At 41.4% G+C, this 13,454-nt stretch overlaps 1 protein-coding gene across 1 annotated transcript in view; it reads right to left on the reverse strand.

Moving 5' to 3' along the window:
- The window catches only part of LOC310862704 (uncharacterized protein C11orf87 homolog), a 1,417-nt gene extending 520 nt beyond the window's left edge, over nt 1-897 (reverse strand). Inside the window, exons 1-2 of the mRNA XM_083770758.1 lie at nt 733-897; nt 1-216 (exon numbers count right to left, since the gene is read on the reverse strand). The exon at nt 1-216 is cut by the window's left edge and continues 520 nt beyond it. Coding sequence (XP_083626884.1) covers nt 1-89 — 89 coding nt within the window. The 5' untranslated portion in view covers nt 90-216; nt 733-897. The remainder of the gene's footprint in view (nt 217-732) is intronic.
- Nucleotides 898-13,454: the final 12,557 nt, after the last annotated feature.

A 13,454-nucleotide genomic window follows, 5' to 3' on the forward strand; every position in this document is an offset into this window, starting at 1 on the left:
GTGCCGTTATTTTGGGAAGCTCCGTGGCAGATGCGCAGCGGTATGTTGGAGAGACCCATGTCCTCCTCCACCGACGTCTTGGCCGTCATTTGGTCGAGTGTACGTCCTTTGGCTGATGTGTGTGTGAATTCTCGGATGGGTAACGTGTCCTTTCGTTTCTTATCTCAGAGTTGAGGGGAAAGCAGAACCAAACGCCCTGGCTGTCCCATCTGATTCCTAAATGGAAACAGCAGAGGCACATGCAGCGAACATCAGCCTGGCGAAACGATCATTCTAATGTGATGTATAGGATGCCTAGGCGGCGCATTAATATCTCTGAGGCATAGCCATTCAAGACACGCCCATTTCAATAAGCCAAATCATGGAAATTACCGTTAAGCGCTTAAACTGGGTAATTGCGCATTATTTAAAGACGACAGACAAAAGAAACACCCGAGGCTAGAGTTTAAGAAACGGGTTTATCTGAATAAAGATATATTGCCATATGGCCTACGCATACTAATCAATATGCAACTTGGTAGACATAGCTACAATAGACAGAACCCTTAACACATCCTTTAGGGGAATACAAATACAATTACACAAATGTTACTCTATCCCGTCTTTGAAATGGTACCAAATAGGCTACCAATGGATGAAATAATTGAAGGATGCCAAATTGATGCTGAGGAGACTCCCATTCGCAGCGGTTCCAGTGGCAATATGGCTAAAGGATAAATGCTTCATTCTTACCTTGAGAAAATGTCCGTGCTGGCTACAGTCCGTTTACAAGCCAAAGACTGGTCGGAGTGGCGATATGAGAACCAGAGAATTATCATGAATCGCAGTGACGCATTCCCACAATGCTCAGTCAATGCTGCTTTGTTCGTATACGCACGCAAGATGGAAAAGCATCCACGTCCCGCATTCACTGGAGCTTGTAGCCAATACAGCACTTTTACAAATAAATGCTAAGAGAAACAGGGGGGAAAGCCCTTGCATGCATCTAACTGATGCCAGTATAGGCTATACTGTATAGCTGCGCGGTCTATTGTGTTTGCATATACAGTAGTGTAAACTCCTCCTCTGGGCGCCTATGCACACGCAGCTCCACACAACATCAGAATGTAAAACCCCATGCGCTGCAGCTGCATGGTGCTGGTTAAGCTTAACCACTTGGCCCTATTCAAAAAATATCTAAAATTGCCGACCTACAACCTCACAACACATCATGGCATTGCATGTGAACTTGTAGATCTTCTATTTTTGAAAAAAATAAAATAATATATATATATATATATTGTTTTTGGAACAATTGTGAAGAATTACGCTCATATAAAGACATGCCCAAAATAGGGATGTGTAGCCATGTATATCAGCATCTGCATGACATCCTAATTTCGTTTTCATTCATTAATTTTCAAGGAAGCTTTGTCAATCCTTCTCAGAGACCGTATAGTCATAGTGGATATATACTTAATTTCTTGAATGAATTTGTGGAATATGGATAGACTACTCTTCGAACATACACAGCCTAAATCGTCTTTTATTGTCATGTAGTCTTTAGAAACCAGCCAAGTGGATGTTTTCCAGTGGGTGTGTCAGTTAAAATGCTGCAAACCTGATATATCTGAAGCATTTTTAGGCAATGTTACCTGGCTGGAGCTTGACATTTGGTTGGAAAATTGAAAGATTTTGATGGAGTATATTTAATATTCATGGGATTATGTGATATTGACATTTATTTTTCAGGCCAGTTGAGAACTCTAACCTGTACACATTTTAACCACATGATGATATAGACCACCAATTTGACCATACACATATAGGCTTTTATGGAGATCTGGTTGTCCAGATCAGACCGATATGAGCATAATTGCTGATGACTTCAAATCACGTTTACTTATAAACCATCCATCCATCCATCTTCAACCGCTTATCCGTAGTCGGGTCGCGGGGGCAACAGCTCCACCAGAGAGCTCCAGACTTCCCTCTCCAGAGCAACATTAGTGATTTCCTCCTGGGGGAGACGTTCCAAGGCTAGTGAGTCGATGTCCCTCCTGCGCCTTGATCTGCCCCAGGGTCTCCTCACAGACCTTAGAGTATAGAGACGGCACCGGATTTCTCCTCCTATCCACTTGCATTAAGTTGCTCAAAAGCGCATGAGGCGATTTCACTCCTCCTTCCGGGTAGGAACAGAGTGCATTCTGGGATGGATTGGGTCCAACCACATGAACGTGCTGCTGTTGACTATCATTGCACGCGTGCGTTCACGTATGAAACAGCGTTCACGTGTCGTCATGAACGTGCGCAATGATAGTCAACAGACCAGCGTGTTCATGTGTTTGGGCCAGCGCTGCAATACCAAATTCGGCCATTATGTCCATTTCGCCTCAGGGTTTCCTCCGGGTGCCGTCTCTAATCATATATACTCTAAGAGTGGGACGTGCATCGAGGACCTCCCTATAGGGAGACACTCGAGAGGCATCCTAGCCAGATGCCCGAACCACCTAAGTTGGCTCCTTTCCAGGCGAAGAAGCAGCAGCTCTACTCAGAGTCTGTCCCGTGTGTCTGAATTTCTCAGCCTATCTCTAAGGGAGATGCCAGCCACCCATCGGAGAAAACTATACTTATAAACCACATTTAAAAATACAAGTTTTGTTGTACCAAAGTGCTATACAGAGCATTTCATCAGCACAACAAATACAAACGGTAATAAGAAAATTGGCTTGCATGCCCCTCCACAGTTATGTCTGTCCTTTTATGCCTGGAGTTCTTTATCAGGCATGCCCAATTATGGAGTCTATGCAGATGTCAGAACATAATTGTGATGTCAGAACAGGCCAGCTCCATATATGGATATCTTGGGGTGATCAGGTACTGTATGATCAATTGGCTAATTTGGGCCCTGTCCAGAGCCTCTAGAGCAGTGCCCATTGGGCTCTGACCTATTTGGAACGATGCAAGTTGGAAATTTGTTATTATGTCTGTGTCCCTTTTATGCCCATAGGTCTTTGTCTGGCAGTGCCCAAATATGGAGTTTATGCAGAGGACAGCTCCATATGGAGATAAGGTCCAGAGCCCGGTCAGAGACCTTTTGTGGCGGTTCTGGACAACCGTGGGTCCGACCGACTCGACACCGGGCACTGCACTCCCTATGGGTGTGTGGAACGCGACGTGACTTTTCACACAGGCATTGACCATGAAGTCTTAACGAAGCCCTTTTTTCAATTTAACAAATTATTAATTAATTACTAATTTATTAGTGAATTAAAAATTCCTATCGATTTACATGGGAAAATGCGAAAACTCACATTCAAGCATTTTTCTTTCAGGAACCGTCAGAGCTACAGTTACAAGGTTCATAATAATTATTCAAATTAATGTCATGAATAGATGTAACTGGTGGTGCTAGAACAGTCCACTTTACATTTCGCCTTTGTGACGGCCCTGCCTCACTGTAGGCTAGCCAGCAACCTCTGTGATGGCAGAGTGGAGCAGGCCGTCAGCCCAATTGTGCTCACCTGAGGTGGGCGGAGCTTAGGGCACTATATAGGGAGCTCTCCTGGCTGCAGCTCACTCTCTCTCTGTCCTCCCTGCAAGCAGGACCTGCTACGGGTTGCCTCCTGGCTCAAGGGCCTAACCACCCTTTTGTTTAAGTTATGTTTTGCACCAACTAATACAACAAGCACCCACCACTCTCCACACATCCATACTCTGCAGACATTACTGACAAGTGATATCCTCACATCCCACACTTCATTATTTGCTATTCTTTAATTATCTTATTATAATAAATATCATTACAAAAAAAATTTTTATGCTCTTGTGTGGACTCCCTGTTTTGCCATGCATCCCCTAGTGCATGACAAATGGGGGCTCGTCCGGACATAATTGATTAATTGATTTATTATAATTGATTAATTTGTTCAGTTTTTTGAAATTCGGTTGAGTTTGTCTTGGTTGGGAGTTTCACACTTGAGTTTGTTTGTTTTTTGGTTAGGAGCCGGACAGAGAGTGCATTTGGCCCCAGTTCTCAGAGTGCAGCATTACAACAGAGGTACGTGTTGGGATGTGTTTTGCAGGTGTTAGTTTTGTTTATCGTTGGAACAAATCCCTTAGCGGCTGGCACTGTTAGAACCGTACGTCGTAAAATGAAAGATTAACTTTCCTGGATTCCTTCAAGGAAGCTTTGAGAAGGAAAGGAAATGGTCACCTGACTGGGCTGCGCCATGGCACTTTCATGGACACTTTCATGGGAGCCAGACTCACACCGGAAGTTCAATGAATACATGGGCCGGCTGGACCAGCTCATAACAAATATTATTTCGGAAAAATTGAGACCTTTGTCATATAATCGGTTCAGGAATATAAATGAAGACATATCGCTGGTTGTTTTCTAATCACTTGCTTTTCGACGTCCATTTGCATCAGGATAGATTTTCCGCCATGAGATACAGAGATCTCCATACTGTACTGTATATGTGGGCATAAAAGGGACACAGACAGACAGGTTCAGTGTCTATACTCTTTCAACAGGTATTCAATGAGTACAACATATAGGCTATTTATTCCATACCAGGCATGCATTCCCAACTTCCATTGTTCCAGTCAGTAGGCCCTCTAAATAGCAGATCATCTACAAGCTCACAATGTGTTGCAATGCCTGGCATAGTAAGCCTGTAGATTGGCTATTACTGCAGTGATTTGGTGTATAGGGTAAATATGAGGCCTATACCAAGTTTAGCACCCATGGTTATATAGTATATATTGGATTAATCCCTGCACTAGTGTTTAACCACTATTAAACCCCGGCACCCTCATAGTGGGGAAGGTTATCAAAGAAAATAGCCAATCTAGCTATTTTCAGTCAATGCTTTCCCCACAAAAAGTGAGAGGCACCTTTTATCACTTGCCACATGACGTCACGGGGGGACATGCTTAAAGCAAACATAAAAAGTTCATAGACTTGGTGGTGACATGACGTCATCATGTCCAAAAGCCAGATGTTGGATTGGCTAGCGCCACTCAAAAATTGAAAATATACTAGTATAGAGCCCTGAGGGTCACCCATATAGGGTTTATGTTGTTAAGTCTGCCACATTAGACCCAACCCAACCACACACCTGCTCTGCTCACACTGTCCTAAAGATTAATGTAGCTTATGAAGCCTTTATATACAGTAGTAGATTTTCAATTATACAGATAAACGTGCAAACTTTCTGTGACGAGGTCTGATAAATGAAACAAATGCAACCTCAACTATATAGCTGAATGTGTTAGGTGCATGTATTGTTGTCTTTGCTTTCATTATATAATGGATTATGCTGCTTGTTTTACTGTGTTTTGGAATAAATAAACATAAACGTTAAACTAAATATATGACATATTGACATGCACAGTTATAAATGTCTAAAATAGGTGCATATAAAAAATAATACTTAGCTCAGTGGACCCTAAATAATGAATTAAGTGGAAACCCTTAACAATGAGACCAGCACCAAAACAGCACCCAATGAAGTTAGCCTACTAAATGCACTGGATGACAATTTGTCTAATGGCTCCTGTGAAAATTAATGGCCACTTAATTTCAACTGCAGCTCGCTAAAAACGAACATTTGTGAAACTAATCAAACAATTACGAGCATTAAGAAAGGAACCAGAACAAAAAGATTCTTCACAACTCAGACTTGGCATGAGGTCTTGAGCCTCAGGCAAGAGATTAAGATGTATATAGCTCAGTAGTATACGTTGCAGGAATATAAATAGCCTTGTGTGTGCTTTAAAAGCTCACTATATTGTTTTAAAACTCTCAGGAGAAACCTAAGAATATGGGTAAAAATGGGCCTGTCTTGTTTACAAACACCTACTGTAAACACTTGTAACACTCAGTGAGAATCTTTCCCTGGGGTCGAAAAGATATTTCGTGAAACGTACCGATGCTGTGCAAATTCTTCCAGAAATATGCCTCTGGAATCTGACGAAACAAACTCCCTATCTTCTTTATTCTTTCAAGCCAAAGTGTTTTGTTCAATTTAATTGCCCCGGGATTCGTCCCAAGGCGCAGTGCTTCTCACCTGAATGTGAGTGTGCTGAGTGTGCGTGTGACTGTGTTTGCGTGTGTGCGCGAGAGTGCGTGCGTGCATGAAGAGAGACAGATGGCGAGAGAAATCCTATCCTTAAGTGAATGTGAACTTTCTAAGAGATGTAACTGTAGATCGATGGACAATGTAAATGCAATGTCTATGTACAATATGGTGAAGAAATAATTACGTGTAGTTTGGGATCAGGATGAGTACAAATTATGTAATTATGTAAACATGTAAAAGAAACCATTGCAGCATAAAAGAGGTGATTCTGGTTTATGTTTATGGTTTTGAAATTATTGTTGTGTTGCTGCAATCATTTTGTGAAAATGTCAGAATGCTATCCGGAAACGGTTGACATCAGCGTGAATTGCTGTGCACAAAATCAGAGTTGTCAGGCAATGGTTGACATCAGTGCAAATGGCGAGTTTCATGGAAGTGTTTCTGTTGTGAGTGATGTCACAGTAGGGCATGATCAGCGGCGAGAGAAGGGGTGTTGATTGACACATCACAAAACAGCAATGGTGCTAAGCGGCACATTTTCTGTAACATGGGCAAAAAGTTAGGCCTACTCTCAAATGGAATTTCCTGACATGTGTCATGGATGTATTCAATGTGCATTCTGTCTCCGTCGAGTGGAAACCTCGTATGTCCAAGACTGACTTTTCAGGATTCAAATAGTCCAGATCCACAAGCTCGAAACGTGCTTCAAGCTTGTGGATCTGCTACTTTTGATGCTTTTGTGTGATGCTTTAGTACGATCAAGTAGGACAAAACACAAAAAGTTAGAACATGGAGATAAGAGGTTTTGCACGACAGCTACGATTTATGTATGATTTACGATGAGAAAAACGTGTTTATTCAGGAACTGTCAAATTCACAGTCCTGTTTTCTCCCCTTCCTTTTTTTCTCTCCTCTGTATGAAAGATGTTGCAGCCACGTTGTTATGTCAAGAGTCATACATTTTCAACAGTGGACACACTGTAGCTCCAACAGTGCACTCCACAATGAAAAATGAATAGGCCTGGCAGCAGCGAGGATCCCTGGATGATGAACTCACTGTAGATGAGTGCATACTAAAAAATTCATACATACTATTCCAGCATTTAAAGCATCACATATGTTTGAAGGTCTGTTAAATTCTAATAATTTATTTCAGTGGTCATATATATGACAGTTCAGGGTACATCCGTTTAGAATGTTGTGTGATGTGCGTGCGTGCGTGCGTGCGTGCGTGCGTGCGTGCGCAAGTGTGAGCTGCACGTGCATGCACTTATAGATCAGTAACATTGATTCGATACATCTTCGTCTACTGAAATGACTCAGGGGATTGGCAGATGTGTGCTGAAGCAGCTAGAATAGTGCAGTCTTGTATCAGGGAGCGTGTCTTCCAGGTGCTGACAAACACCCATATTGTCCTGCTGAGTTACTCCTGAAACTCAAAGTGCTAATGAAGCCTTTAGGTCAGTGATTCCAAACCCTGTGCACCGTGGGCCCACCGGTAGGGCCATGAGAAGTGAGCAACCAAATAATTGGCAAAGCACTACGGGTTTTATTGAACCGTTTTATTGAAGCAGCATCTTCTTCTCCAGTTTTTTTTCATCTTCCTCCTCCTCATCTTCCTCCTCCTTCAGCATCAGCGTCAGTGTTTTGTTTGCCTTGTTTTTGTCCTCCTCTTTTCACTTCAGGTCATCTTGTTCCTGCTTCATCCTCTTCTGACACCTCACAATGGAACATTGACATAGGGTTTTAAGTGGTTAAGTGCATGGCTATCTTCCCGATTAAGAGTTTCACAAGCGCCAACAGATTCATATCAGAATTAAGTGCTTTAACCTTAAACTCTTCCTAGCTCCTTTTTCATTCAGAATGCCTCTCATTCTCCTTAACTACCAAGCTGATGGTCTGGAATCTTTCATGAGCAAATTCATTTGGTATAATTGCTCATTTAATTACACTTTACATGTTTTACCTGTGGCATATGCTGTCAAATATAACATTTTGTATTCTGTTTGGTTAATTTGGATAATTAAATAGCTAATGAATTGCACTGAAACATTACTGCAGCCCAGCCTGTTAAGCAGTCTAATTATTTCTGTGAATGATGGCATCATCTATACTCAGATCCAGGCTGCAATTAGTATGTGTCAATGTGATGTTAACAGCTAGATGGATCATGTCACACCGCCCAGCGGTGAACTGCACTGCAATGCAACATTTAACCATCCCTGTTCTGGAGAAAACATTTGCAGAAAATAGCAGATCTTCAAGCACGTTGTGACATTTTGGTGTAGAGGGAGAAAAAGAGCTGTTCAAGTACGGAGCTGACCTTGGTCAACGATGTATTCGTTTATTTTATATCCTGTATGAGTTCTCTCTCCTGATTGCATAAAATTGGTGTCCTTACCTGAAAAAGTAGTTTTTGTTTAATAATGAGCTGGAGAGATGGGTAGACACTGTTACTGGACATAATCACTTGCCATATCTTTAACCACTTAAATCTGCTGCACTATACTTTGTCGTGAAAATAGCACATATACACGCTTATAGCGTGACACATTGATGTATTTAAAGGTTTTTGAAAAAAAAATTGAAAGCCAGGTTGAAAGTGTTTAATGCATACCGTAGTATGAGAAATAGTCAAAGGTCTATGTATACGGCAAAAACAATGTGGATTATTTTCAAGTGGATTTGCAGTCATCACTAATGCAGGCATAAAGTTGGAATCCTTGGCTCTTTTTTTTTTAGGTTATTTAGCTCTTCAGTATTCAGACTGCCTTCTATATCTTACTTGAGAGCATACGTTTGCCATAGATATAGATTTAGGAAATGGTACAGTATCTACCCACCCGCTGGTATTAATGCAGCAGTCATGAGTGAGTCATCACTGGATACAATGCTATTAGACTGAACAGGAGATAGTCTGGAATGTAATCACATTGCGGTGGGTTGGGCGATTGTTCTGCAGCAAGTAGTGAAATGAAGGCATTGGATTTTATTAATATTATTAATAAAGGATTCAATACAGCCCGCCCTGATACCGTCACATAAATAATTGGTTTTACATTTCTTTAGCATGTGGGTACATTTAAGTGTTTAGGTCTTTACGGTACCTCTAGACTTCAATGTAAACTATTATTTTACACAAACTATATGAAAAATATACTGCTCCTAATGCTAAATTCAGCAAAGGAGGCTACTATTCAGATATACAGTACATGTACATAGTGTGTATCCAATCAAACATATCCAACCAAGTGTAAAAGTCTATCAGTAGAATTCTCCAAATCCCTTTCTGGCAATTGTAATGTAATCAGGCAACAATCTTTACTTTACTTTAGATGTCATGTCACCAGACATATGAGCAGATATGTCCAATATATCTGGCAAATCAGCAAATTACGAAGCAAAAGTGAGCATATAGCTTCCTAAAGATAGGATTACAGTATGGTGTACTATCATAAATCAGTTGTATAAATACCTCCAACCTCATTATTATTATTATTATTATTATTATTGCGCTGCTGTGAACCATTAAAGCATTAGTGATGGGATGTTATAGCTGTATAAACCAAAGTGTAACAAGCGCACATGTGGGAACTGAAATTATTCAAGGCACCTTTGAATTCTAGCCTGCATTTCCAGTGTGATTAAAATAATTCAGTTTCTAAGGTAACAGCTGCTTTTCCGGTTACTGTAGCAGACTCGTTAGCGCTCACACCATATGTCTCTCACCACAACCAAGCCCTCATTATTGGTTTCTGCTTGTTTGTTAACACTGACACTTTGGACTTGCTGTGCATTCAGCAGGATACCAATTTACACATTTTTTTTATTATTACTTTGCTTTACAGTACTAAATTTACACCATTTGCTCATCTATATTATAATTTATTACCACAGTAATTAACAACACTAGTGTGCAGGCTAGTGACTTTGTGGTTCCTTACCAACTCCTGATTAATTTCATTTTCCATGATGTCAGCATGAAGAAGGGTGACCACTCCTAATTTATGCTCCATCGCACGATGGTGTTTCTCACAGAAAAGAACAGATTGTCCAGCAAAAGAATGTGACACATTGAAAATCTGCTTCGGCTTTATCCTTTACCACAAGTCCCTGTCAGTGGAATTCCAAACGACCCACAGACCTTTGGACGAGTAAGGTCTGTGGGAATACAGCCGTTGTATAGCTAGTATTCATCTCAGTAGCCTACTACTGTACAGTACGCATGCATATACCTGTACTGTACAGGCCTGACTGAGAAACAGTTCATGTTTTAAAGATACATTTTAAGTTCCTTGAGATATTATAGAGTGAACAGCAAAGAGATTGTGAACATGGTGCAGAGAGAGGATGGTAGCTCAATGTGATGGTCAGAATCATGGTCAGTATTGTCAGCAGGTCAGGTGTGTGTGTGTGTGTGTGTGTGTGTGTGTGTGTGTGTGTGTGTGTGTGTGTGTGTGTGTGTGTGTGTGTGTGTGTGTGTGTGTGTGTGTGTGTGTGTGTGTGTGTGTGTGTGTGTGTGTGTGTGTGTGTGTGTGTGTGTGTGTGTGTGTGTGTGTGCGCGTGCGTGTGCACGTGCGCGTGTGCGTGCGTCCATGCGTGCGTGCGTGTGCTGTTAGCGGTGCGACTGGCAGTCAGTAGGGAGGGCTGGGCATTTGGAAGAGTTAACGTGTCACATGGACTTCCATGCTCTCCCAAATATGAAACTCCTCACCATCGAGAGAGAGAGGTCGTTTTTACAGATATTTCAGACCAAAGTGGTGAAAGAATGATGGACTGACAGACCTAACATTTCCACCACAGCTGTTAATGCAGTAACAAGGACACAATATCCCGTCGACTTCCCACCCGTGAACACCACTGAGCGCCAGGCCAAGCCGGAAGTGAAGCAATAGATCACATTATGTATGACACTTATGATTTATTAACACTGAAAGGAAAGTAGCCTTTGGGCCAGTCATCTTCCTGACATAGAAGTCATTTTGTTTAGAGAGTCAATGTTTTTCAACCTGCTTTTGGAGTCAACCCTGAGGCTGGTTCTCACAAAGTAAAATTGAATGGCCCAGTTTCCCTTCTGAGAGAAGTCAAGTTTAGCCTGGGGGCTTGTTCCATCAGATTAACTAAAAACAGCAATTTTATACACTTTTAATAGCATTCCAAGCACCAACTCGCCTGCATGCCTTGGCTCAGTGAGGGCAAGAATAAACACTGGTTAAACATCACAATGTGTACACTGGTGTTCGGAATGGTGTGCAAACAGAGAACATAAGTTGTACAGACAAGACAAGCAATACTGTAGCAGAGTCCCGGATCTGTCCTTCAATCTGACAGCAGCTCAGCAGGTGTGAGAACCAGAGCTCATTAACAAGAGCATTCAGCTGGACTCTTTCATCCATTTAAAGATAGCAATATTTATCTGCTGCTCATTATTTCTCCTCTCTATTCAGATTGTCTTAATGTATTATAGACAGAATAAAGAAATTCAAAGCATGCTCTATGCCCTTTTGAGGAGTCCAGCCAACGTCTGGCTTTAGAATTGACGTCATATGGCAGTGTGAGTCTGTGGAATTTTAGATGTGTTTTGGGTGGTTTTTGATTTATTGGGCCCTACTGTATCTTGCGTCACAGGCACTAAATCCATAATTTGGGGATTTAGCTTTGCATAAAGGTTTTCCCACGGAAAGAATCTATCTGGTGCCCCAGCCTAAATCCCTAAAACACCTCCGCTACCCGCTACATTATGCATATTGTGGTTTGGGCGTTACAATAATGAAACCAATCACTGTGCCAGATGACATTGCCTTAAGAGAAGGCTGGGCAGACCATCCGTTATCAGATTTATCAATTATGCCCAGTGCAATGTTGCCTTACACTATGGCCCAATGGAAGAGCCACGTGTCGCTGTCTTGGAATATATTTATATTTGATACAGAGGGTGTGATACAGAGAGTGTGCAGTTAGTTCAGACTAGTCATTGGTCCGACAAACGACAACCTACCTCAAACCCTAACCTAACTGTTGTAAACTCTAAGTACTGGACCCTCGTCTGGTTTGACAGAGGAGTGTGCCGGCTGGGTGGTGTGTGACAATCCGGTTGAAGTATACCTTTGGTACGGCGACAGCGGCGGCGGGCCCGGGAGAACAATAACGCAACACGAGACAGTATCACGCTAAAGGTTCACAAAGTTTATTACACACACAGGAACATAGTGCTGGATCCCAACTGACGTGACCACAAGACATCAGACATAATAACCGCTAACTGCAGCAAGGCTGACTTTGCTGTCTGAGATTTCTCTCATAGACTAACTATAAAGTATGCTACAGTTCAGGCAGTACACAATACATATCAAGTACACTGTGTCTCAAGTACAAGTACACAGCCATGGGCGATCAGATTATAACACTAACCATAACCGCAAGCACGGGAGAAGAGCATGTCCAACATGCGGGACGCATGACAGAACATCTGCCAGGTCCGCCGGATACGATATTTTCCAACCAATCACAACACTCATTTCATACACAGAGAATGTAATCAGACCATAAATCTTCATCAATAATAATATTTAAATCTGACTCCCACCTTTCTCTAGCTTTGTGTATGCCCTCTATTGGGCATTGACCCAGCAATATACACTATACAGTACATATTGGAAATTAATTCGTATGAACCTTGGTCATTATGTAACAAATTCTCCACATTACTAAACACAGGTAAAGTATGTTCCAAGAGTTTTATCCCCTTGACATGCCAGTTCTCCAGGATTCTATTGCCTACACACATGCATTGAATAATATGCATGTAATAATAATAATAATAATAATAATAATTGAATTAATTGAGAAACAATTTTTGGACTTGGCAACAATAGTTTTAGGGTTTACTGTTTGATTAAAGTACAATGTTTGTGTAAAGTAGTGAGGCGCACGCCGCGCACCTCACATCACACAAATGTGATTTCTGCTGCTATTATTATCATATTACTGTTATTTGTATAACATACACATTTACGCATATCTCAAATGCCATTCTTATGTTGCATGTTTGGTTTCTAGAACAGAACATGTCCAATAACCTATACGGTATATTAGTAGGCTACTAAAAGCTTCACTTGCAATGGTTCAAAGTACCTAATATGATCACGAGTAGCCTTCATTTTGAGCTTTTGGCCTGCATGGCAACTCACTTTGAATTTTCAAAGAAATCTAATAAAAAGTCAACACAATAACGTTTCGACCTTTTGGTCTTCTTTTTTGGTTCTCCTTGAGATGAATACGAAACATTATTTGTGCCTTAATCCCAGCAATCATCTGGACAACATTTAATAGCATTTGTGCTTTTATATCTCCCTGAGCCAGGCTGTCTCCCCCTCAGCCTTCAAA

Source organism: Protomyctophum parallelum (genome assembly GCF_964188405.1).
Source record: "Protomyctophum parallelum genome assembly, chromosome: 1".
NCBI lineage: Eukaryota > Metazoa > Chordata > Actinopteri > Myctophiformes > Myctophidae > Protomyctophum > Protomyctophum parallelum.